The 27141-nt window shown below is 40.5% G+C and overlaps 1 protein-coding gene across 4 annotated transcripts; it reads left to right on the top strand.

Moving 5' to 3' along the window:
• The first annotated feature begins 639 nt into the window (after positions 1-639).
• Positions 640-26948, top strand: golga4 (golgin A4). 4 transcript variants are annotated; one of them, XM_028602800.1, is made up of 25 exons: positions 640-849; positions 2035-2112; positions 3460-3561; positions 7097-7165; positions 7289-7615; positions 7772-7819; positions 7947-8003; positions 8684-8782; positions 9334-9487; positions 10085-10275; positions 12801-12884; positions 13246-13393; positions 13491-13669; positions 13877-13975; positions 14082-14237; positions 14938-18734; positions 18829-18950; positions 19368-19435; positions 20548-20634; positions 22665-22685; positions 22874-22942; positions 23304-23379; positions 25232-25317; positions 26545-26631; positions 26780-26948. In XM_028602800.1, exons 1-25 carry the CDS (start codon positions 772-774, stop codon positions 26792-26794), a joined length of 6297 nt encoding a protein of 2098 aa, XP_028458601.1. In that variant the 5' UTR covers positions 640-771; the 3' UTR covers positions 26795-26948. The 4 variants fall into 4 exon arrangements, with proteins under 4 accessions (XP_028458601.1, XP_028458600.1, XP_028458602.1 ...); XM_028602799.1 differs by having other exon boundaries at positions 19368-19498; XM_028602801.1 differs by lacking the exon at positions 3460-3561 and having other exon boundaries at positions 19368-19498.
• Positions 26949-27141: the final 193 nt, after the last annotated feature.

Here is a 27141-nt window from a genome sequence, read left to right as displayed (position 1 = left end):
TAATTACCATCTGCAGCAGAAAATAAACCAGATAAAATATGTTCCTATTGACTCTGGTTCAGGTGTAGTAGCACAGTATTAATTAATTGGTCGTCACTACTAAGACAAATATGATTAAGATGATTAGAGGGATAAGAAAGAGAAAGAGAATAAAGACATGAGACTTATGTTTCACCAAATTCCGTTTTGCAGGATACATTATCGAAACAGGATCTTTCTCTGGTCACTGCAATGAAAACTCTGTATTTCAGGCACACATGTGATACATGTGTAGCTCCCTTTAAAAGAAAGTAGGTTAATAAAAGCATAGCTTTATTCTAAGCAAATTGTAACAAATGTTCCTGTGACCACTAAAGTCAACTTTTATTCTATGGTTTCCCCATGTTAATGAGATCAAGGCATGAGTTGCTTTGCATTCTGTAAGTAAAGTGCAACTCCAAACAATGTGCAGTTATTAATGGGCTGCCGGACATCCAACTATTGTAATACCAGCAGGTCCTGTTACGTTATGATAGCTAACTGGAAACAGGAGTGCTTCTTTTCTCCAAGGGTGGCGCTATAGCTAATTTTGGTCGGACTGGCCCTTTAACTCTGACGTCTGAAGTTTTCCTCCACGTTGGCCGCACATGCGCAAAGAGCTCGGTCACCTGCTGGTTATCGGAAGCGTACAAGGAAGTCTAGACTGGATGTCAACCTAAGCTAAAACAAAATACATCTCTGCCGGATAGTAGTCATCTGCTCGTCAGCTGTTAGCTACATCGGCGTGACAAGATGTTTAAAAAACTTAAGCAGCGGATAAACGAGGAGCAGTCCCCGCAGAGGAATGCGCAGTCACCACAGCAGGCCCAGGTTGGTTGTTGTGTTGCTGGGAGCTAACAAGCTAGCTAGCTAAGCTAATATCTGTTTACATTGCTGAGGTGACAGCTAAGGAAGATAGCTGTCGTTTCGCAGAAGTTATGGTTCATGCTTCGAAACTGATTGTTTAGTATTATTCCATTGGCATAACTTAATATGGTGTCAACTTTTGTTTACTTGTATTCAGTTGGCCCTTTTGCTCTCTTCTAAACGTTAGCCCGATGCTAAGTCATTTAACTTAGCTCTCATCAGCTGCTGCTAGTAAGATGCGTTCAAGAAAACTTGTAACTGGTAGCCGCTATATCTCATCGTCCCAGGTAGGCCAACTACGAACTTCGTTGTAGCCAAAACATTAGCAGTGAATCCTATAATAGACACTGAGACAGTATGGGCGTGTCTGTTTTATGTTTCTTGCATGGGCTGCAAATGGCTGGCAGCTGGCAGCTTTATTTGACACATACTAATCCTGCCAGTGCCAAACGCCTGCCAGCGTTAGAGAAACAAGAATTCAACGTGGAAGTTAAAGTAAATGAGCATTAGACATACTGCTACAAAGCTGCTTCATCAGGGGTTTAACGGTATTTGCACTATGCTGCATGGGTTCATCACAATCCTGCTGGTCAGGTTCATCACAATCCTGCTGGTCAGGTTCAACCTGTCCTTATTTGCCATTGCAGTTTGTCAATATTTTGCATAAATTGACTTTATCTTTTAACTATTCTTTTGTATTTTGAACAAAGATGATTTTGGTCTCTTCAGAGCCCAGTTGTTTGGTTTTGCTTAATCCTAAACCAACATATTTGATGTTGTTTGCCAAACCCCCATTGTACTGTAGTGCATGGCAGCTTTTGTCTACTTTTTATTATGGTCTTTGTTTCTCTTAATGCAACTTGGCCCTTGTGTGGAGCATACTTCAAAAACGCCATTTGACACTCATTGCTGAAAACCCAAAAGCTGATTGGGTTCAAAGGTGAAGCTGAAGATTGACAAACAGTTGGGTATACTAATGCTAATAAAAGTAAGATTAGGCAAACAGCAGTAGTGGTCCATCAAAGTATTGTGCGTCAGGTAACCAAAAGACTTGATTTCTCAAAACCCTTAAAATAAGAAAATAAGAACATAGTTATGAATGTGCGTAATATAGGGGACATACGAATACTGTTTTATTTATTTTAACAGATGGGCAGTGGAGACCGGCGCAGCAGTCAAACCCCCCCGTTTCATCATGATGGCTCGCCCTCTCCAAGTGACAGAGAGGTGAGCATGGGGTCAGCCTCTGATAGATATGTGTTTAATATCTTTGAGCTCAAACTGAAGCCTGCAGAAATGTCTTGTTCTCTCCCCATTATATATTCAAATTTTCAATACAGAGTAATGTTTCTGTCAGTCATGTTCTGTTTTGTTATGCTTAACGCTCCCTCAATAACAAACCAATCTCTTTTTGATTACTGTGCCAAGTGAAAGCAAATCAGTGACCAAGTAGTGCTTTGAGTTCAAGGAGTAAATTCTACTAGTTTTCACTACTCATCATGTACTCTAAATTGAAATAATATCAACTTTCTGTTAATATGATAAAAATGCATATCTTTCCCTGCACTTATTTCCTACTCATTTTTCCTGAATTTCCTCCAGGGAATTTTGATGTTCATCTTTAAGAGCACTTGGCCAATTATTATAGTATTGTAATATTATTATAAATGGTATTTTATTAAAATGCTTTGTAACATAAATTAAATATCATACAATAGCGACAAAGAGATTCTCATTTAGAGACACTGGTAAGAGCATTTTAATGGTGGAGAGCAGACCATATTTCAGCATGTGTATGAATAATTGATGTATCCTTCTCTCAGTGTTTTCTCTGGTGATTTGTTGCAATATTTTCCCTAAGTGGATATGGGCAAGTTTATGCAAGACTTCTTTGATTCATTAAACCGAATTAGGCCGGTAATGAGATACTGACATGACTGTGAGATTGATGATGCAACCGGTTAATATGTGTATTTTAGAGCTAAGATATGGATGTTTACAGTTTTGGCTGTTTGATCTTTAGATCAAAAAATGACAAGTTTTCTACATTTCAACACTGCAGACTTCGAACTGGAATAGTGACAGTGCCCCTTTTTGCTCAGGTTTCTATACTCCACTTTCTCCTTTATCCTTCGGCACAGATGTATTATTGTACCTTGGGCCCATGTGCTCTCAACTTAGAAGCTTCTTATCATCGCAGCATCTTTTTTTCACCTCACAAATCTGTAACACTTTGACATCTCTGAAATGAAGATCTTCAGCTTATTTCTTAACAACCTCATAACTTAAGACTACATGCAGAGATGCCAAACGGTCAGTCATAACATTAATGTTGAAGTGTCACTTTCCCGCTTTTCATATTTTTCTTCCTATCCTCTGTAATCCTCTCTCTCTATCTATCTATCTATCTATCTATCCATCCATCTGAGTCTCTCTCGGCCAGCCTCGTCTGGACAGTCTGGCTAGACACTCCCTTCTGCGCTATTTCACACTCATGGTGTTGTTTTTCTCATTGCTCTCTGTGTTCCTCTCCTTTTCCCACCTTTCGTCCCGTTACTGCACTGACGGGGTCAGGTGCTGGCTGGGATGATAGCCGAGCCCGCTTTTCTCTCTGAGTATACTATCTTTGCTCTGGACCATTCAAAACAACCCAAAACGGCCCAGGTAGCCAGTGTGGTGAGTTTGTCCTCACTTCCTGTCTCTTCCTCCTCATCTTTATTCTCCTCCTCCTCTTGCCCTGTTCCTTCCTCCCTTCCGTGCCTTCGGGGAATCGGTAGAGGACTGTGGCCCAAGTAGGGACAGCTTGTTCCCTGCTCTCTGTCTCCTGTTTCTTTTGGATTTAGCAACAAGAAGGCATCTCATATCTAGGCTAACCCTGCATCTTAAGGGAGTTTACATTGTGGGATAGAAGCTTCTGTGCATTCTGCTGTATGTTGGTTTATTGCCCTACCTTTCAGTTCTTATAATCTGTTACAGAATTGAATATTGCCCCCTTGTCTTTAGGTATCCTTAGTTGCTTGCCTTATAGACCCTCAACACCCTGTTATGTTGCCTGATGGCCTTTGTCCCTTCTCCCTACAAGTCTGTTTATTTGGAGAGTTGCCCTTTTCATTTTCCAAGCTAAGGACAGACTTGAAATGTTAAATTGCTTGTAACTTTTCCAAATAAACAAACCGAGCACCTTTGTAGATGCGTGGCTTGTGGAGCTCAAAAACTAGATCATGTGTGTTCATAAGTGGAGGCAGTAAGAAGACTAGAGGAAAAAACGCCATTTGAAACGATTCATCAACAACAGATTTTAAATGCATACAGTAAGACCATTGTGTATGTCTACTTAAATGCAACTTGAAGTGTTTGTTTGATGTAAATCAATATTTGTGTTTTGACTACTCATTAACCACTCTGTGTAAAGGGAGATTGGCTTGCTATTTATATTTAGTACTGTTATTATAATTGTCCAGTTACATGAGCATTTTATATTAGCATAAGACATTAATTGTAAAAAGTATGAACAAAAACTATTGGGGTCAGTGGTAACAACCTTGTCAGTGTTGACTAACACCAATTAGTGGGTAAATTCATGTTTGAGTCTTTAACTCTATGCCTTGTGACTAGAGCCCAGCCAATATATCGGCCAATATTAGGCATTTTCCAAACTGTCGGTATCTGTATTTATAATGGCCGATAAATTAATATTTAAAAAATAAAATAAAAACGGACGAAACACCCTTCAACCATGTTAGGAGTGTTGGCGTTGCATAGTTTGTCTGCCAGAGGGCACTATACAACGTCCCTGTTGGCTAGACAATGATTTTTGTTGTTGTTGTTGCATTTTTGTTCAAAGGACTTTAAGTTTCATATCTTAAATTTGTAAAAATACATTTTATTCATCAGAACTTTATATTTTTATGTTCCTCTGTTGTGACAATAAAACAAACAAGTTTATTTTAAAACTGCATTATTATATTATTTAGTGAGGACTCCTAAATAACTACAAATAACTAATGTTAGGGAAATCTGTTTGTTTTGTTACGCGTTTCTGGATTTTTTTTTTTAAATATATATCGGAATATCAGATTTTTAAATGACCAAATATTTGTATCAATATCGTCCTTAAAAATCCTTTATCGGTCGGGCTCTACTTGTAACTCTTTATTACACTTGGCTAAATATAATTGAATTGAAAATATATAATGGCACTATACTTAAAAAGTTAGCAGTAACAGTTTTTTCTCTGTTGAAACAACCTCTGATGTACTTTAATAGAATTTAGAGATCAGTGAATAATTGCACTACAGTCTGGAGAATTAGAAAGTGTAGCAGCTACAGATAACAACCGGTGTCATTCTCATCTCTTGTGATTAACAACAAATATCTTAAATCCATCACAATGTCTTTGTCACGTTCCATCTACATCTTATTCAAATGTTATCAAAATGTTAATTGTTCAATCCAATGACATTAATCCCATTAAACTCACTCCCATCTCATTCACTCATTCATTTAGTTGGTTTTTACATTTTATTTTGGAGGTACAAACTTGTTTTGTCAGCTTGTCATTTGACAAGAGCTATATTTCTGTCTCTTGCAATTACGTTTGTGCTGGTACTTGATCAAGGTAGTAGTTGTCGCAATTACTATTGTGAGTGACAGGATTTTGGATTCAGAACCACGTGGAATTTAGTCAATCATTCGTTGTCTGCGAGAATTGGGAAGTGGAGTGTTGGGACGTGCAGTACTGAAACACAATAGAGCCATTCAGGTCAAGTCTTGGTAGGTGACGAGCATCTGCATGGGATGACGCACATGGTGAAATAAGCCAATAAGTATTGTATGCTATATAGAGTTTTTAAATATGGTCTTTTATTGCTGTTTATTCACATAAACCAGTGAGAATGAAGGAAGCAATCACTTATTGGCTTGTTTAAATCAAGAGGTGCCCTGCCATACAAAACCGTTTTTACTTGCATTTTTTAAAATATGTTAGGTCCATAAGTGTTTGTGTTATGTTGTGAATGTGAAAATGAACTGCTACCTCCTTTGTCAGCTCTAGCCACTGAAAAGAAATAAGCAGAGAAATCAGGCCAATTACAAAAGCTGGTCAGTCTGACATCATATTGCCTGAGCTCATTACTATTCATTAGCTCGCCCAGTTGGGCTGGGTAAAGAATTCTGACAGCCAGGCTCTCATTGGCTAGCTGTTAGCCAATCAGATTCAAACAGCTTAGCTTGTTGAATATTAATGAGAACTGGCAGAAATCGAGCTGAGTCTTCCTGTAGGCTTTCTATACCACGCTAGAATGGCTTGAAACAAGGTAACCAAGGCATTTTTACCACAAAAAATGTTAGTCTATGGTAGAAATTCAGACATCGCCACAAAGTAATGAAATACGTGTGGCAGGGCACCTTTTAAATAAAGAGAGAATAAACTGACTTTATCAAAGTTAACTCTTCTAGATAGTATCACTTACAGTAAAATAAGTGCTTCCGTCATATTCATTTAGCTCTGTTGACACGCATTCACACACTCAATGAAGCAAACAACTGCCTCTATACGAATAAAAAAAAAAAATTGGTTTTAAACCTCACCATCCCCCACAAAATAAAAACAACTACAATGACTGTTGCTACATAGTTAGCTAAAACCGATCCTGGAAGTGACTACAGTCTCATTAAGAACTTTTCCACAAGAAACAGGACCGAAATGTTGAATGTTTTTCACAGTAATCCAGAGGAAGCACTACAGTAGCTTGGAGCTGGACAAGGGAGGAGAATATCTGCTTACTCTGATCCTGCTTCTGACAAGTCAACTAAACCAACTAAGCTGCTAAATATTCACTTACTTCAAGTATGACTGTCTTGTGCTCTTGTAATACAGCTGCACACGGCACTGCCAAGCATCTTTTAATTCAAATACCAGCTCTCCTTGACTTTTAACTGTCCTCTGTTTGTTCTGACCTCATGGCTGTTCTGTAGTCTAGTTTTAACCCTTTTTGTTTAATGTACAGTAGAGATGCCTTCTTTTATGTAATTAACCCCTCTGTTTTTTCCAAGTTGCATGAGGGTACCCATTGCCCCTGCATTGCTCCCAGCAATACTAATATTGCTCCCTCCAGAGTAATCAGGGAGAGCCACGCTGGGTATGGATGACTAACTGGCCCAGGACAAGACCACTGGCACACTTTCTCTCACAATGTCTTTTTATCTGCAGAGCACCCCTAAAGGGCCAGCAAGATCTCCCAGAGGTAGCATCAATGGAGATGGAAGTGCTTCTCCTTATGTACGTTTGTTACCCAATCTTCTGCTACCTCCTCTCTGATCTTCGTTAATGTTATAACGCTGTTGCTTATTAAATCTTTGTTTAAGATGAGCTTTTTATGCCTTTTCTTGATCCTCCCAACAGAGAGAGGAAACACCGTCATTAGCCCAGAAACTGCAGTTAAGAGTTCCCTCCATGGAGTCGCTGATTCGTGGTGGCGCCAGTCGGGCAGAAAGCCTGTTCCGCTCTCCCTCTAAAGAAAACCTGGTCCGAAGCTCATCGCGTGACTCCCTGACACCTTTGGGAGAAAATGAGTCCCTCGGTGCCCCCACATACGATCCCCCGTCAGATATTGAGAGTGAAGCTGAGGAGCCACCAGGAAGTGCAGAGTCCCTTTCCAAAGAGCAGTTGTTGCACCGACTGCTTAGAGTGGAGAGGAGCCTGGGGAATTACAGAGGGAAGTACTCCGAGGTGAGAGTCACACAGGGAACGGCTCCTAGAAGATTCAAATGTTGAGTTGTCAACCTGCCATAGAAGTGTGTAACTATTGTTATCTCGACGTATCCTTATTCATGATTTTGTCTTTCTTTTTTGCCTTTTACTAACCTCCACTTCTAAACCATACAGCTGGTTACTGCGTACCGAACAGTGCAACGAGAGAAAGAAAAAACACAGGTAATTTCTTCTAACTACCATATTGGATAATATTTTAATTTTGATGTTTTTCCCCTAGGGGGTTTCTCATCAGAAAATATATAGCATCCTGAACTGATCAATTCAGATTTGTTCTCCTTCCCCTTAGGCCATCCTCAGCCAGTGTCAAGATAAATCTCTCCGCAGGATAGGGGAGCTACGGGAGGTATGTCTATATGTTATGATGTACCTGCCAACATTTAGTTTTCAAAATCCGGGAGATTTGTGATTCGGGGGGCGGGGGTACTGTTAAGTGTACTGTAAGACCCACTGTATTTTAATGTGCTGGGTAATGTCATTTTTCCCGCTGTGCACTACATTAAAATAAATGCGACACACCTTACAAAAAGCATGGAGGTTGTCGATATGACTAGGTAAGATGCATGTAAATTGTTGTGCCCAACACTGTTGAAATTTACAGCAATATTTTGATTTCTTTGCGGGAACACCGCATTCACCTGCCTTTTTTATCGGCTCGTATTCGGGTCTGAACTTTCCGCGAAGTTGGAACTGGGTTATAGATTGCCAGTTTGAGGTGACAAACAGGTTGAAAATTGTATATGGTGTGTGGATTGTGTGAATAGGATGCGTTTCATACAAGATCTGGCAACTTGTCAACATTAGACAAACATATTGGTCCGATTATTTATAAAGGATATTGGGCCATGCAAATTATGGGAGTTTCCCGGGTGAAATAACAAACTGGGAGGGGTCAGGAAGATAGGACTGAAAAACGGGAGTGTTGGCAGGTATGTGTTATGAAGGTTGTTGTTTCTTTCAGTCAGTATCTGTCTTCCTTTTTGATTACATTTTTACATCTGAGTAAACATATTAAATGATATCTAGGAGCTTCAAATGGACCAGCAGGCCAAGAAACACCTACAAGACGAGTTTGACGCAGCGCTAGAAGAGAAAGACCAGATGATCACTGTACTCCAAACACAGGTAGGTGTTGGTTCATACATAGTGGCATGGATGTGGTTTCTGTGGGGCAAAGTCAGCAGCTTTCAGGATTTCAGGCATACAAGACAGCAAAGTATGACTCAAAGTCGACATTTAGTCTTTACCTATACAATACTTGAAAAAATGTTTGAATTTGACTCAGAAAAAACTACACTAATCATAATCACAAAACTATTTTGACTTTAATATTGTATTAACACTATGAAACATTGATTGCCACTGGAACAACATATTGTCATGTGCACATATACATTACTTTGAATAAACATGGCTGTTCAACAAAGTGGTAGAAAATAAAGAAGTTCATTACTCTGAAAGAATGTCATATGCTAATTTTACTGCAGAATCAACTAATAAATGTGGCAACATTTTACATTAAAGCTATAGTGCGTAGTTTCTGTCGCACTATATAATGGCTTGAATGTAACGGACGTTCATTAATTTCAAAAAGTTACGCACTAAAGCTTTCAATCAGAGATTAGATTTTTTTGGGGGATATTTGAACTGAAACCATATTTTGCTTTTTCTAACAGGTTGCTCTGTTGAAGAAACGAGCCAAGGGGGTCTCTGCCGATGCTGTGCCACCTGAGGGGGACATCCCTCAATCTGAAGATGCAGATTCAGACTCAACCTCTTCCACACAAAGTCCTTTGAAGGAGCAAGGAGTAGAGCCTGAAGTCACTGAGGGTAAGCACATTTTTATATCTATATTTGTATTTTGGTTAGGAGCAAAAGCAAAACATTCAGTTGCTGTGTATGAGACTTGTATGACAATCCATTTCTATTTGTGTGCAATATCATTTTTTTTTTTTTTTTTAACTTCCTTTATTTCTTATTTTCAAGTACAGTCAATATGTCGCAAGTTAACACTTTGATGATACAGTATTGATGGTACAGTAAGGTGTCAGGGGCAAGTCTACACATAGAAAAGCAGTCCATAGATGTCTTCCATTCTAACAAAAATATATGTGAGGGGAAAGATCCTCATCCCTGCAATACCACATATGCATTTGGTAGATAATACAGAATTTTTTACAATACAAATGACCAAAATAAATGATAAATAAGTAAAATAAAAATATGAAAGATATAGTCTGCATAATAGTCATATCAAATGAAAATGTTGGGCAGTGGAAGACCATTTATTTAGGAATACATCTACTTTCAGTTGTAATAATGCTGTTGTATGCTCCATGTTATAAACCTCTTGGATTCTTTCCCTCCATTGTGCAACTGTTGGAGAATATCATTTTTTATAACCAGTGCATTTTATTTTTTGGGCAGGAGAGGGCAACAGTGATCCAACCAAACTTATGGAGGCTCTGCAGAAGAGAGTGAAGAGGCAGGAAAACCTGCTGCAGAAGTGCAAAGAAGTGATGCGAACACACAAGGAGCGCAGCGCCCAGCTGGGCAGTGAGAATGAAACTCTGCAGGAGCAGCTGCAGGAGAGACTGCAGGAGCTGGAGAAGACTAAGGTGGCTAACCTGGGTTTCACATGTTCAACAGCAATGATACTGGAGTGTCGACCATAGTCCTACTTATATATACCATACACCCTTCTATTTCCTCAGTCAAATTGATCTATACATTTTAGATAATGTTTGTTCATACTTACACTTTGCCAATAAGCTATTTTCGAAGGAAGAAAGTAACTAAATATTTTAAAGCAATTTTCTTTAACAGCCACTCACTAGAAATTGATGGGGCAGTAAGCTGTAATCATGAAGAGGTTTGATTAAAATGAGGCTGGGTTGAGATGCTGCAAAATGTCTGCCAGAGTCTTTACGGTCCACTGATAATGCGACTCAATTATCTCAGTGACACAGTGGACCGCTGTGGTTCTCAGAGTCCGAACATCCCAAATTCCCTGGCAAAGCTCCAGGACCAGGGTTCATGTCATGTCACCGTGACATGACTAAACCGTTGTTTTCATTCATTTCAAAACATTTTGCTTCAGTGGTATGACGGCTTGTTCAGCTTGTCCATAGCCACTCTGATGTTTTGCAGCGTCTGATAACAAATGTGTGTTGTTACAAAGACACCGTGATAATAGACAGCTCGTCTGTATGTTGATTGACTTGCTTTCAAAAATTGTTTACCATAATTATTGTGTTAAATCTGCAGTCTGTTTGGGAATAGGGCCCTTCTTGTGTCAGGAAAAGCGGAGGTTAACAGGCATTTAGCCCTCTTAAGCAGCATGAAGGAATCCTGGAACTGGTGAGCTGTGCTCATCCCCTGCCTCAGACAAATATCCCATAAAACAGACCATCTGTCTACGTTCCCGAGACCTTAGGCTCAGGGATTTATGAATTTATTATTTACAGTCTGGTTGACACAGAGTATTGCATGCTGTATTGGCTTTTTATTTGTACATTTACAGTAAAATACATTTTTTAAATTATTTATTTGTAGGGCTGCTCCCTCTTAGTCGATTAGTCGACTAATCGGTCATTTTGGTCTTAGTCAACTTAGATTTCTTTAGTCGATTAGTCATGTTTGATGCTTTTTTCATGCTGAATGACTTACTTCCAAGAAACGTATGAGCACATCTCTGGTAAACACAAGAATTAAAGTGGTGCTTTTGCATGACTCTTTGTGGAGAAACTCAGATTTACAGATCTTTCGATTAAATGAACTAATCGATTAGTCGATACAATTGAATGAGTGTTAGTCGACTAAGAATTTCATCAATCGAGCACAGCCCTAGTTATTTGAATTTTTTAACCTCAAGATATTGTTAAAGTGATGGTTCGGAGTAATTTCACCCTAGGGTCCTTTGCACCATGACCTCGAGCCAAACACCCCCCCAGAAGCTTTTTTCACCTGGGTCTAACATCGGGAGAGTTAGCGTAGAGCAGCGTTATCAGCTGAATAGCTTATTAGCGCAGGGGCTAATGGACCCACGTTTGTATCTTGTAAATGACCCCACTAATAATGCCCAAAATGATACCAAACTTCTACACTAGTACAAATAGGTTATGTACTCATAAAATGATGGATTGGAAAGTTTGTAAGTACACCAGAAGTTTATAAACACTTGCCTGCTTTCTTCTGCTCTCTGTTGCTTCTGTTGCTGCTGCTGCTGCTACCTGCAGTTAGACAGTGCTTAGGGCTGTCTACAAATTACTACACCGAAAAGAGAGACAACAAAAATATTTATTAATTTAATGATTAAATAAGGTAATGTCTCCAAACTTACCTCAGTTATTACTTGTCTCCTGCTACTTATACTACAGTACTTAGTTAAAAAAAAAGTTAAATAAAAAAATATTTTTGTTGAATCTCTTTTCGGTGTTGTAATTTGTAGACGTCCCTAAGCACTCGTCTTACTGCTGGCAGCAGCAGCAACAACAACAGAGAGCAGAAGCCAGCAGGCAAGTGTTCATAAACTTGTGGTGTACTTACAAACTTTCCAATCCATCGTTTAATGAGTACATAACCTATATGTACTACTGTAGACGTTTGGTATCATTTTGGGCATTATTAGTGGGGTCATTTACGAGATACAAACGTGGGTCCATTAGCCCCTGCGCTAAGCTATTCAGCTGATAACGCTGCTACGCTAACTCTCCCAAACCCAGCTGAAAAAAGCTTCTGGGGGGGTGTTTGGCTCGAGGTCATGATGCAAAGGACCCTAGGGTGAAATTACTTCGAACCATCACTTTAAATCAAAGCCTGTGTAGACACTTATGCATTGTGGCTCCAATAGATACAGAGAAATACAGCCCAGCATTTTCTGTTTAGTAACCACAGCGGTGCCACAGGGGCACAGCTACTACATGCCACTGCTGCTAAAGTGGGCTGTTATTTGGGTCGACTTGTTGGTTTAGCTGGGCTTGTGTACACTCTCTGGTTATTTGGCTTGTGGGTGAGGCATCCTGGGTGGTGCAGAAAACATTTTGAAGTTATCTGACCAAAGCGCATACAGGATACGAGTACAAAAAAATTCAAGTATGTGACATTCTCATTTGTACTTTTGTCAACTGTTTTATGTTTATAGGAACTGCACACTACAGAAAAGACTAAGTTGATCACTCAGCTGCGTGATGCCAAGAACCTCATTGAACAGCTGGAGCAGGACAAGGTGAGTGAGGAGTTTTTTTAGACTTTAGTCACATCTTGATTGACCGTGCTGCAGATTCAGACATGACATGTTTTTTACTCTGCCATGGAGGAAAGAAGTACGACACCTTGAAGTCCCATATTGTTTCTCTTAAACTTTGACCCCAGCTCTGCAGGATGGACAGCAGCTCATGAGATCTGTGTGAGGAATGCTGAAAGCACTTAAAGTCAAAAACAATTATGCACACTTGAGCTTGAGTTATGGTGTAAAATACAGAGATAGCACTCATCAAATCAACATCAATTGCAGTGTCAATTCATTTTCTCAGACCAGTTAGAGTTAAAAGGTTGAAATGTTTGCTTCATGGGTTGCTGGCTTTCAGGGAATGGTTATTGCTGAGACAAAGCGCCAGATGCACGAGACACTGGAAATGAAAGAAGAGGAGGTTGCACAGCTACGCTCCAGGCTCCAGCAGGCTACTGCCCAGAAAGAAGAATTACAGGAACAGAAAGAAAAGGCGGAGAAATCAGGTGAGTGGAATCCACTTCTATAAGTGTACATGTAAATGTCTTTTCTGGATATATAAAAGAAGTGTTTTTTTTGTTGCTGTTGTTTTTTCTCTCGAAGCATTTGAAGAACTTGAACGAGCGCTGGGTGTAGCTCAGAGGGCGGAAGAGGCCCGAAAACAGCTGCAGGTTCAGCTGGAGGAGCAGGTGAAAGAGGTTGAAAGGGCCAGCGAGGAAGAGAGGAAGACTCTGCAGCAGGAACTCACACGAGTCAAACAGGAGGTTGTCACCATCATGAAGGTCAGGAAGTGACGGCTGCTCTTTATTATGCTCTTTACTCTCATTCATTTGTTTTTTATTTGAATTAATTTGACAAGTACATTATTAGTCCATGTATTCACTTTTGATTCATTTTGTTGATATTTATAATGTATGTTATGTTGTAAAGTGTCTATGAGAACACAGAAAAAGCACTAAATACATCTTATTTATTATTATCATTATTAGAAATCATCGGATGAAACTGTGGCCAAAATGGAAAAATTCCACAGTGAAGCTTTGGCTGCTAAAGAAGAAGAGATAAGTGTCCGAATCAACAAAGCTGTGGTATGTGCCAAAGGTTTTCATTTGTTTAATTTCACAACATAATCCAAGTAAATCTGAAGAAAAACAATCGCTTTTAAATTTTGATGTGACATGCTTGTGTATTTAGGAGCAATGCAAAGAGGAGTTTTCCCAGTTAGGCAAGGAGCGGGAACAGCAGTCCTCTCTGGCTCTGGAGGATGTAGAGTTACAGAAGACCGCTCTGAGGACTGAAGCTGAAAACAAGGTTAAAGAGTTACAGCTGGAGCTGGAAGCTGCAAAAACTGTAAGTTAGATTTATTTATTTATTTTTATAAATGTAGTTACTTGGGAAATATTGGACTTATTCATTAGGGCTGACTGAATTCTTTGAGGATCAAATCTTTTCATTTTACTCGATTAACAAAATAGCATAGATAGATAGATAGATAGATAGATAGATAGATAGATAGAAAATTTGGCAATGCTCTAGGCACAACAGAAACATCAATACACTGTTTAATCTGAAACAGGCTGTCAATTTATTTGTCACATAAACACGGAGGGGGAGGAGTAGTTTTCCTCTTTTAGGATCCTTGTGGCCTGAGATTAGAAGCTCTTCCCTAGCTTTTCAGTGCTGGCCTGGTGTATCCGGTACTTTCTTCTTGACCTAATCATGGAGAAAAGGCTCTTATTTTAAAGGATCTTTAATGAGAAATTAAAGCCTTTTATTTGCAGTCCCTGGTGCAACCTATTGTATGTTCAGCCCAACTAACCACTCTTGCAGGGCCTATACAGAAATACAACACACACACACACACACACACACACACACACACACACACACACACACACACACACACACCGTTAAAAAATATCTTAATTATTGACTTTTTTTTTTTTTTTTTTTTTTTTTTTTTTTTTACAGTTGTCTCAGAATTCTGTGAAATGATTAACTGTAGTGACTTTATAGAATGATATAACAGCCAACATGTATGTGATTGCAGAAAGTATTGGAGTTGGAGAGCTCTCTGGAGAAGTTCTCACAAGATGGATCAAGTCTGTCTCATGAACTTTCCAGTCAGTTAGACGAGTTGAAGTATCAACACAAAGAGCAAATCTCTGCATTAGAGCAACAGCACCAGGAGCAACTGGAAATGCACAAGGGCACCCTAACCCAGCAGAATAATGCTGCTCTTGAGGAGCTCAAGGAAAAACACAGAGTTGAAGTGGAGGCCCTCCTGGAAGATAAGGAACTGCAGTTCCAAGCACATGTTGAAGACATGAACCAGAAAACTTTGGAGAAACTGGATGCAAAGCAGGCAGAGCTAGAGGCAGTTTCTGCTGAACTTTCTGAGGCTTTGAAGAGTAAACAGCTTCTGGAGGAGAGGTTGGTGGCAGCAGCTGAAGATGCTCATAGTTCCGCTCAACAGGAACATGAGAAGAGGTTTCAAGATCACGTGGAAAAGCACAATGTAGAGCTTGCAAATATCAAACAGGAACACGCGCAGTCACTTGGAGGTCTAGAGAAAACTCTGAAGGAGGAACTTAACGCGTTGAGGATTGTTCTGAGAGAAAAGGAGAAGGAAATTAAAGATCACATCCTAAGAGAAAAAACACTACAAGAGGAATCACATTCCACTGTACAACAATTAAATGTCAAGGTTAAGGAATTGGAAGAGCTGCAGCAATGTTTGTCACAATCCCAGCTGGATAGTGGGAGCCTAAAGGAATCAATTGCACAGTCAAGTAAGATGTTAGAGGAGCTTGATCAGTGTAAGAAGGATTTGGAGCATCAGTTGGAAGTAGCAAAGAATGATTGTCAACTAAAAGAGAAGTCTCTTCAAGAACTACAGCACCAATTACAACAGACCAAAAAGGAGCTCTCGGAGCAGGAGAAGTCATTTACTACAGAACTGAACACTAAGCAGGCAGAACAAACTCGCCTCAAGAAACAGCTGGATGATGAAAAAGCTGCCCACGAAAAGAAGATGAAAAACACGGTAACTGAGATGGAAGCTAAGCTGAAAACACAGGAAACAAAAATGGAAAAATTGAAACACAAGGCCAAAGAAATGCACGAGAGTTATAAGAAAAAGCTTCAGCAGAATGAAGAAGCCATGAAGAAAGAACTTGCAAAGAAGGAGAGAGAGCTCCAGCAGACAGAGCAACAAGTCCAAGAGAAAATTGTAGAGATGGCCCAAAAAAGTTCCCAAGGCCTTAGCAGTGCAATGTCAGAGCTGCAGGCCAACCATAAGGAGGAAGTGGAGAAGCTACACGACACCCATAAGCGTGAGATTGAGGAGCTGGAGCATCGTTGGCAGGAGAAGTTAGGACAGCAGGAGGAAGAATTAACTGAGAAACACTCACACATACTACAAGAGAAGGCTCAGGAACTGGAGGACGTTTCTCAGCAACTCAGCAGAAGCAAAGAGGAGAACGGGCAAGTGTTGTGTGAAATAAAGGATTTAAAGGAGGGCCTGGCCATTCGAGAAACCACCGTGCAGAAACTGCAAGAAGAGCTCAATGCGGCAGCGGTTAAGCTCGAAGGTTTGTCTCAGGGTGAAGCTATGCTCAAAGAGCAAATGGAGTCAGTGGAGAGGAACCTCAGCCAGGCTCTGAAGGAGAGAAACTCCCTCCAAGACAAGCTTAACACAAATAAGGAAGAGAACCAAGAGAAGTTAAAGACCTTGTCAGGAAAGTTGAAAGAATTGGAGAAGCAGCGTAAAGCGCTGGAAGGTTCCAGATGTAAGGAAAGCGAGGACTTGCAGAATAAATTTGAGGAAACTGCTACTCAGCTACAAGCCAAGGAAGCACAGTTCCAGCAGCAATTAATTATGATCGGAAACCAAATGGAGCATTACTGTAAAGAGGTTCAGGCTAAAGTGGAGTGTGGATCTAACGAACTCAGTCATAGAGTTGAATGTAGGTTGAACGAGCTGAAAGACAGACTGCTCTGCAGTCAAAAAAACGTGGTGAATCTCAAAAACGTTATCCTCAATAAAGTAGATGGAATTTGCACTTTAGAGGAGAATCTACGCCGGCAGACAGAGGAGAATAAGAATCTATGCATTTCATTGGAACAGATGACTGCTCAGGTAAATGCTCATATGGAGCATGTCAAAGCCTTAACACATGAGAAGGAGAATCATTCTCAGTCTATCAATGAGAAAGCTCTGAAAATCGCAGAGCTGAGTGAAGCAAACAGACTCATATCAGAAAGTATGAAAACAAACGAGTCGCATATCCGTAAACTGGAAAGCATCACCAGTGACTTGAAAAATCAGCTAGCAAGTAGCATAAAGGAGAAGGAGGAAGCCATAAATCAGCTGACCCAGCAGTATAAAGAGGATGCTGCTCAAATGGAGGAGACCATTAAGAGATTAGAGCAGGAGAGAGAGTCTGCTTTAGAGCAGGCAGATGCACTCAGGAACAGTCTGTCTGAGTATGAGAAGAAAACGGAGTCAAAGTTCACCCAGAATGGCAACACTATTACCTCTCTGCAGACCAGGCTCGATGAGCTGGAGCGAGAAATCTGTGAGAAGAATGAAGCCCTGCAAAGGCTGACTGCAAGTATTGACAATCAGTCCATCAGCAAGTCTGAGATGGACCAAGCGTTGAGTGAGAAGGAGCAGAAGGTCAGCGGCCTTACCTCTGAGCTGGAGAGTTGCATCAGTCGACTCGGTGAGCTTCAGGAGCAGTTAGCCTTAAAGACAAAAGAGTGCGAACAACTCACAGCTGACCTCCAACAGCAACACAGCATCAAGGAGAATGAAAAGAGAGAGCTGGTGGAGCAGCTGCAGCAGACCCAGATGCAGTGCACTCAGAATGGTAATTTGGAGCAGGAGATGGTGGAAAAGCTCCGCTCCCTCGAGGAAGACAACCAAAAGTGCAAACACAAGCTTGAAAGTCAAAGGGACGAATTTGAAAGGATGAAAGACGAGATTATCAAGAGCAAAGAGGAAAGTCTGAAGAATGCTGAAGAGAAGTTATCCGCGGAGAGCGCTCGCAAAGTATCGGAGCTGAAGAAGAAAGCAGAGCAGAAAATCGGTCAGATTAAAAAACAGCTAACCTCACAGCTCGAGGAAAAAGAGCAGGCGATCAAGGCTCTTCAGACTAGCCTGGAGGAATTCGAGAGCAATGAAACGTCCAGCAAACAACACACAGAAGCGTTAGAGGAGAAAACAAAAACACTTGAGGAAGCTCTCGTCAAGCTTAAGGAAGAGCAGGAGCAACAACTCGAACAAATTCTGAATAATGAGAGGCTCGATAAAGAAAAGTCTTTAGAGGAATTAAAAAACTTCTATGAAGAGAAGTTGTCTTTACTGCTGAGCGATGCAGCGCAACAAGGGGAGCTCAAAGAAACCAAGTCAGCGCTACATGACATTGAGGCAAAGCTAAAAGAAGCGGAAGAGCATAACGGAAACCTTCTCGCAGCAATAAATCGCCTGAAAGAAGAAATGTGTGAGAAGGATGCTCGGCTTGATGAACAGCAGGCAGCTATTAAGCAGGTTCAAAACCCATCAGAACCTGAGGCTGCGACGAAAGTGGAATGTAGCAGCATCCAGCAAACCAGGAGCGCGATGCAAACCGAGATGAAAAACCACTCTCCGATGCAAGAGGTGGACGGTGATTCTCTGGAGTCTCTCAAGAGCAATCTGCATCAGGTGAAGAACGAGAGAGAGAAAATCCACAAGGACTTCGCCCGGCTACAGAAAGACATCCGAGTACTGAGGAGGGAGCACGAACAGGACCTAGAATACATGAAGAAAGAGTTGTTGGAGGAGAATGAGAAAAAGCTGAAGTAAGTTTATGATGTCAAGTTGATAATGTATAAACACGTGCTTGTGGTGTGCATGCTAATTTAATACATTTCCTTTTACTCTCTGTTCTAATAGACTGGAGTTGGAAGATATGGAGATGAAGCACAATTCTGCTATCAAGCAGTTAATGAGGGAGTTCAACACACAGATGGCTTTGAAAGAGAGGGAGATGGATACAGCAGTGAAGGAGACTATTGGTGAGGCGGGAGAAAATAATTCATGAGATGAAACTGACCAGATTTACAGCTGTGTTGTAATGCATGGGCATTAAGTGATTGAGATCATTTTCTCTTGTTGTGGTAAAAATCATTTCAGTTTAGGCAACCAAATAACCGCCTTTTAAAATGGAAAATCAAAGTGAATATGATTGACTTTCATGTAAAACCGTAGGGTAGAAAAACTACATGGAAACATGATGCATTTTTTTAATCTTGACACTGGGTGGAACAACATTAAGGGATCATTGCATTTGGAAAGTGTGTCTGAAGTGCCATGTTTCCTCTATGGTTAAATCATGTTACATTCCAGATGGGATGGTGACTGCGCGGTTTGGAATATGAATTTGGTTATTTTTTATGTGCTAACTCTGGCTTCTTTCCCTTTCCTCGACACAGAGAAGGCCCAGACTGTAGAGGAAGAGCTCATGAGTAGCCATCGGGAAGAAGCCAGTCAGCTGAGGAAGGTGATTTGCCAGAAGGAGGATGATTTGCAAAGAACTGTTAAGAAATATGAAGAGGTTTTACAGGTACTTTGAAAAGATGAAGCTTAAACATTTTTCCTTTTTAAAATAAGATTCAGTAAGGTTTACCATGGAAAGAAAATTAACCCCACCCACCATTTGGCAGTCATCACTGCACTAGTTGGCAACTGCCTCCCCTCAGGCCAAAGCAGTGGTTCCCAACCGTTTTTGTTTGACATGCCGCACAGCTCCGTCAGATGAACTCAAGTACCCCTTCATTTATTTCTTTTCAAGTTTATTTGACAGGGACCTTGTATAATAAACATATTTTCAACACATGAAATCTGATGTATTATACAGAGATACAGCCAAAAGCAAATTTTCATCCCCAGTCCCCGGGCAAGGTGAACAGTAATACAATCAGCATAAACATTACATACAACAAGCATCATCAAATACTGTTCACTATGTACACAGTCACAGTATACACATGGCATCCAAAGAACAGCTGTGGCCCTTTGACTAGTCAACAACGGTTCATAAACCAGCCATCATTTTTTAAATGTGTTTATTTAAATTTAGCTTAAACCGATTAATTTTTTTTAAATATTTTTATATTTAATTATTTAAATCATTTATCCACCACTTTAACTGTTTTAATAGTTTTAGCTATGTATCTTTCAGCTCTTTATTTAACTATTTCAACCATTTAGCCATTACATTTTCAGCTAACTGTTCCAGCTTTGCTCGGATCACTTGCTTACTAGTTTTCAAATAATCTTTATCACAACATTGTTGGGGTGTTGCTTAATATGTGGTTATATATTTTTAATCAAATCGTAAATTTTACTACAGCTCCCTCCCTGGGTGAATCACTGGTCTAAAAAAAACGTATCTTAATCCTCAATAAACGCCTGCTGAATGATATATATTTGGAAACTGGTCAAACGATTACTTAAAAAGAAAATTGTCTCCCTTACTGTCTCCAAACATAATTAGGGGGGGTGGTCTGAAATAAGGCAGTGAGCGATTAGACCGACATACTTGAGTTGTGATGCTGAGATGAAACATAGGAAATGACTCAGCCGTTGTTCTTTCTCTTCTTATATTTTCAGAGTCGAGAGGAGGAGATGGGAGGCCGAGTGTGGCAGGTTCAGAAAGAACTGGAGGAGTTGCAAGCAAAGGGCCATGACACTACTGAGGTACAAACATACTGACCTACTGTACATCTTCACCAGGTCAAACATCTGTGATTGGTGTCCCAACTGGTTGATGTATTGGGAACATGTTTCCGTTGACACAGATGTAGAAAATCATACCTTCAGCCATTAAAGTCCATTATATATGAGACTGGAGATGTAGATACAATTTATATAGTGATTCTGTTGAAATCATCAGCCTTCACAATGGCTGCATAAAATAACAATGACTCTATGAAATCACCTTTTCTCCTCTGGGAAAAGTCTGTCTGATGGAAGCATTACTAGTTTTGAATGACGACCTAATCCAGACCTGTTTTTTGTGTCCATACAATGAGGCCCTTTCAGATATTCTTTGAAAGTTCACATCCAGGTTAACAGATGTAGCAGTTATCGGTTAGCTTTTCCTTTGTCGTGCATTGTAATTGAAGGATTCCTAAAAGCTCAGACTATTTGCACACATACTTTGCTCTGATCAGTCTCTCGCTCCAGTCGTGTGGCTGCTCTCCAAAGTGCGCCGGATGCTGTGAAGCTCGTTTGAATCACTCAGGAATGTTCCCCTCGGAAAACAGAGATTGTGAGGCAGCAGCCAGCCTCAATCCCTGTTCTCAATTATCATCACACGAGGTGATTCTAAACCTTAGATTTATACTACAGCAATACTCTCACAGGCAAGACGTGCATACTGGAAAGAGGCCAGATAGGACAAAAGTACTCCAGAGAGAAATTTTACCCAGGTGTTGAGGTACCACGAGACCCCCGCGCTGATTCTTCTACCTTTACACTGTGTCCAGATGCACACAAACACAAAGAATTACGCTGCTCTCTCTGCTGCATTTTTCCCTGGTGAGGTAATAACTTTATGGGTGGACTGTATGGGTTCATGCTCATGGAGGCCTTTCCTTACTATGGGCCTCACAAACCATTTTTCATTTAGACAGTGGGTTAATTTGTCTGTCCATAGAGACAGCAGACCAACGCTTTTTCAGAAACACAAATCCAGTTTAGACTGTCTGTGCAGACTTAACTGGGCATAAACAGTTCTCAGTTCTCAAGACCAAAACCAACAGTATTTGTCCGTCTCGCAGGCCTTTCTGACATCCTCCACCTGTATGTGGCTCCCAAAACGGGACAACGAAATATATGGTGTCAGGCGCCCGGATAGGTCAGTTGGTAGAGCGGTCGCCCATATAGAGGTTTGCTCCTCAACGCAGCGGGCCCGGGGTTTAGCTTCGGCCTGCGGCCCTTTGCTGCATGTCATTCGCCCCTCTCTCTCCCCTTTCATTTATTCAGCTGTCCTGTCAATAAAGGCCTAAAAATGGCCAAAATTAATCAAAAAAAAAAAAAAAAAAATAAATAATTTCTTAAAACAGCTGTGAGCTGTGTATACTCAAACTAGACACAAAAAAAATATTTTAAGATAGTTTTTTGGGGCTTTGCCGCCTTTAATTTTTGACAGGACAGCTAGGTGAGAAAGAGGGGAGAGGGAACACATGCAGGAAATCGTCACAGGTCGGATTCGAACCCTGGACCTCTGCGTCGAGGCATAAACCTCTCAGTATATGTGCGCCTGCTCTACCCACTGAGCCCACCCGGCCACACGTCGGGAACTATTTTCAGCGGTAGATTAATACAAATTTGGTGCTCTAGCAAGAGTTGTGTGTTCATGGTAATGAAGGAGCGTGTCATCCAGTGCAACAGTGTGGCTTACTGATGTGTTTTTAATAGTTATGGACAACAATGGAGCTCTATGGCACGGAGGAATAAGATATATCAGACTTTGGATACACAAACAATAGTTGTTATTGGGATTAATTCATTGTTGGCTTTGGTCATGAGATTTGTGGACACTAAAATCATAGAATATTAGCAGACTCATCCTTAAAAGAAAAACTAGACTGTTTACTTAATTATTATTATGCCATAACTGACTGAATGTATATATTAATGTTTACTGTTACTACACATATCTTTTTTTTTTATTCTATTGTAACATACGATATCTATTTTTTTTCTTCTTTATTTGGGCACAGATGAGCATAGAAGACCTACAGGTATGTTTGCTGGTTTTACTGTTTCTAAGATCCTTATCATTCCAGCCTATTACCATTTTAAAACAATTATTCAGTCAAGAAAACATGCATCATTGATAGGCACATACTGTTTGTGCACTGCATGACTTGTTCCACCATAAACCTTTGAGTTCTCACTGACATTAATGTTCTGTCCTTTTCTACCTCAGGCTCAGCTAGCCGAGAAGACAACTTTGCTGAGCGAGGCTCGGCTGAGGGAACAGGGCTTTGCTGAGAGAGTGAGTGTTGGGCCCCTGCGTGTGCTCTTTGCGGGGACAAGTGAATAGCAAAACCCATGCAGTGTATTCCCAGGATTCTGTGGCCTCCAGCAAGAGGAGCTACTGCTCTCCTGCTGCATCAACTTAATTACGAAGCACATCTGTTTACATTTGGTTTAACCCTATAAACGATCGCAGCAACGCCTCCCACAGTTTCTCTCACACACATTCTCAAAAACATCCCCCGAGGATGATCAACAAAATGCTGTGCTTATTTCCCATGCAACATTTAGACTAATGCATAGAATTAACCCACTGGGGTCAAATGGCTTCAATTCTTTTAAATTATTAATCTGTGCATGCATGTGTTTCTCCACGGTAGATTCACTCGCTTGAGGACAAGATTAAATGTTTCCACCGAACCACTGTTGTAACTCATCTCGGGAGCACATTCAAAGGTAATTTTAACACCATGAATCACTTAGTTCTGCTTCTTGAGCCAATTTCCTTTAAGAGCAGTGCAACAAAGATGCCATGCAAAATGCTTCAGGTGTGCAACATCATGGGAAAAAATAGGTTCCCTAACTTTATAGTAGGGCTTTTTAACACATACGATTACACAGTATATTGTGTTAACATATGAATTGTTTACTGTAGATATTGTCCCCCTAGTCAAGCTGCTCTGTAGGATCTCAGAGTTGCAGTACCTAGCAGTAGTCTGCCTAATCTGCCAGTCCCCACATTGCTTCATTGATGAGAAATACTGTAGGGCAAGATATGCAGATTGTGAGAAGAGTGTGGGTGTGTGGTCGGGTTTAACTATGCTTTTGAGGGCATTTTAGCCAACTAATCATGATTTTAGGCTTGCTGGTTAAGATGGGAGCTGCGGTTATAATTAGGGTTTGGTTAAGGTTAGATGCTGGGTTAGGGTTAGACATATAAGCATTGTGGTTAAGGCGTGTGTGTGTGTGTGTGTGTGTGTGTGTGTGTGTGTGTGTGTGTGTGTGTGTGTGTGTGTGTGTGTGTGTGTGTGTGTGTGTGTGTGTGTGTGTGTGTGTGTGTGTGTGTGTGTGTGTGTGTGTGTGTGTGTGTGTGTGTGTGTGTGTGTGTGTGTGTGTGTGTGTGTGTGTGTGTGTGTGTGTGTGTGTGTTCTCTCTTAGAGCTTCCCTGCTGGTGTAATAAAGAGAATCTGCTGTCAGAAGGGGGGGGGGGGAGGTGAAGAAGCCATCCTTGGATTTAATGGGTTTTGCAGATTTTGGTCTCAACGTTTCCCACACGGGACCCTGCAACACACAGACTTTTACTTCTCAAATCCTCTACTTCCAATACATATACTACATCTGAGCTAATGACTACTCTGTCCTATATTTCCTTTGGATTACAGTACTTATTAGTGAAAGCGTCTTCCACTCATTATGAGTCTGATGAGCCTACTTAAATCCCAGAGCTGTGCTTTCAGGTGGTAGGGCTGATCAGAGGGCTGTTTATATACCGTTTCATGTGTGATGGAATGGTGAGCTCCGCTGGGGCAACATTGGGTCAGGAGGACAAAGGCTATGGGATTTATTGGTGACATATTACTCCACTGAAGAGATCAAAGAGTTGTTTGCACTTCTCTATCACTTTTTTTCTGTCCTCTAATCGCACAGTCTCTTTTGGTGCATGCAACATTTAGCGTTGTCTGAATGATTATTCCAGATAAGCAGAAAGCCAGTGGGTGTTGTTCCATATTAAAGACCTGATGGGGATATTTCAGTGGTAGAAGCAGTAGTCTTAAGTGTTACCAGCCCTATCCATGCTGTAACACAGTTTCCCATTCATAGTTATAGCTTTGGGGGTAGAAGTAAAACGTTCATTCTTTGTGGTATTAATGTGCTCATGCTGAGCCTCGCCATTCTTTCCTGTGCTTATAGTTAGTGCTTTATTTGAACCCATACCTGTGCAGAAAGTGACTTAGTGTATGGTTGCTAACACAAACATGATGCTCTGGGTGGTTGTGTCAGAATTCAGCTGGAGTATTTGACAGTGACAGGTATTGTTGTATGCTTTTGTAAAGGAAAGAAGAAACCTCTGTAATGTTTTTAGAAGTGCATCCTGATTTATATCTTTCATTTATTTTAAGTATTCACATATAGCACAGGAACAGGGCATGAAAGAGAGAAAGCTTGACTATCTAAAACAGTTACATTCTTCATGAAATATGATTTGAATATGACAGTTGATTATTGCAGTCTTACTCAGGTACGCATTATTGTGTTGCTGACCAGGTCTCGTATGATTAACTGGCTGTTTCTTTGCTTGTTTTCACAGAGCCTGTATACAACAGCAGTGAACCTACTGAGATGGAGTACCTGAGGAAGGTGTTGTTTGAATACATGATGGGACGGGAAACAAAAGTATGCTTTTTATTTTCTTACAGTATTATGCTATAAAAACACAGAGTTTTTATTTTATATGCTTACATTTCCTAATATTTTGAATGTCGGATACCGAATACCTGTCTACATCTTGATAAATGGTTGGGTGACTGTGAAAACACCAGGAACAACAGTTGAAATAAGTCCATTTGCCCCTGTTTAAATCGCTCAAGTCAGCAACAAACGCAAAGCAGTAGGTCACAGACTGTGTGGGCGTCTCCAAGCTCACCTGCTGCTGATAGGAGGTTGAGGTGATTAATAAATACACTCTCAGCCAGTCGCATCGCTGGTCTCATAGCTCTGAAATAGCGGTGCCAATCACAGTGACGCATGGCGACAAATATAGAGATGCTTCTTCAGGAAATCATAAAGGTGTCTGGGTGGTGCAGAGAGATGCGATGTGAACAATGTGTTCGCTGGTAACAATGATACAATTAAATCATAAAGAAAAAAGTTTGATTAAGCTGTTTATTTGATTGTATCAATCTAAGGCTATTTACATCATAATTCTACCGTTTTCCATATTGCAAATGGTTACATCATGTCTTAAAACCCATGTGTAAAAATGACACAGCAGTGTTTCACTTTGAAACCCATTTAATGAATAAAACATGAACTGCTGATTTTTATTTTATTTTTAAGTTCAAAAGGAGACCATTTTAAACCACTGCATTGAACTATTAACTAATGATATCTGAGAGTAAGTCCATCCCATGTTTTTAACGGGATACCTATTGACCTCAGCGCCACACAAAATGTGAGACCATTTAGGACGCCATATAAAAGTCATGTTGTGTCCAGTCTCCTTGGGTAAAATGAACAGTGATCTCCCTAATTAACAGTGCCGTTGACATGATTCTAAAGTCAGCGGGGATTTCCCAGCTCCTCAGCAAACAGTTAGTCTTTATGGTAACATGGCAGACCTCCCCAGTGTGGAGGATGTCCCCCAGGCTGCCTGCTAGCACATACATCGTGCATGACGCAGATTTGCCATTTAAAGACATGCTGACCTTGTTTAGTGTTAGTTGAGCGGTTAGGTTTCCCACACAGCAGCCCTGTTTCTGATTATGCCATGTGTTAATGGGGAAATTCATACACCCTTGTTGGGCTTTAATTGGAGGAGGGGGAGAAATCTTAATTTTTTTTTTTTAATTGCCAGTTGTCAAGCTTTTTCTAATTATTTATTTATTTGCTCCTCATCCACAGACGATGGCCAAAGTGATAACCTCCATGCTCAAGTTTCCTGCTGACCAAGCACAAAAGGTTTTGGACAAAGAAGACTCAAAAGCGGTTGTAAGCATCCGTTGACCTGCTACTTTTATAAGCTCATTCATTAAAGTCACCTCGGTCCTCTTGCAGTTAAAAAACCCATTACAAACAATTCTTCATTGATAATTGCATGATTAATTAATTAAGAAAATGTTTATCTGTCCCTCCACAGCCTTGGTTACGATGAGTGTGAGGATTATTCGGGTATTTATGGATGAAAATCTGCTGCTGCTGAAGGGGAAGACTGCCTTGGATTTGCTGAGGCCCTACTCTCTGCTGTGTGTGTGTGTGTGTGTGTGTGTGTGTGTGTGTGTGTGTGTGTGTGTGTGTGTGTGTGTGTGTGTGTGTGTGTGTGTGTGTGTGTGTGTGTGTGTGTGTGTGTGTGTGTGTGTGTGTGTGTGTGTGTGTGTGTGTGTGTGTGTGTGTGTGTGTGTGTGTTGCAGTATGCATGAATATATCTAAAGGTACGAGGGAATTAAAAACACAAATCTTCCACAAATCTAGTTTTACTCTTACATTAAGTTTGTTATTTTA

Source organism: Perca flavescens, chromosome 17 (genome assembly GCF_004354835.1).
Source record: "Perca flavescens isolate YP-PL-M2 chromosome 17, PFLA_1.0, whole genome shotgun sequence".
NCBI classification, from domain to species: domain Eukaryota; kingdom Metazoa; phylum Chordata; class Actinopteri; order Perciformes; family Percidae; genus Perca; species Perca flavescens.
This window is presented reverse-complemented; position numbering and strand designations above follow the sequence as displayed.

Bases quoted from the DNA above. Each gene is read 5' to 3' on its own strand.
- golga4 (XM_028602799.1), top strand. From the start codon at position 772: ATGTTTAAAAAACTTAAGCAGCGGATAAACGAGGAGCAGTCCCCGCAG. The intron at 7,820-7,946 runs GTAATTTCTTCT...CCTTCCCCTTAG, and splicing joins GAGAGAAAGAAAAAACACAG to GCCATCCTCAGCCAGTGTCA. The intron at 10,276-12,800 runs GTGGCTAACCTG...TTATGTTTATAG, and splicing joins AGGAGCTGGAGAAGACTAAG to GAACTGCACACTACAGAAAA.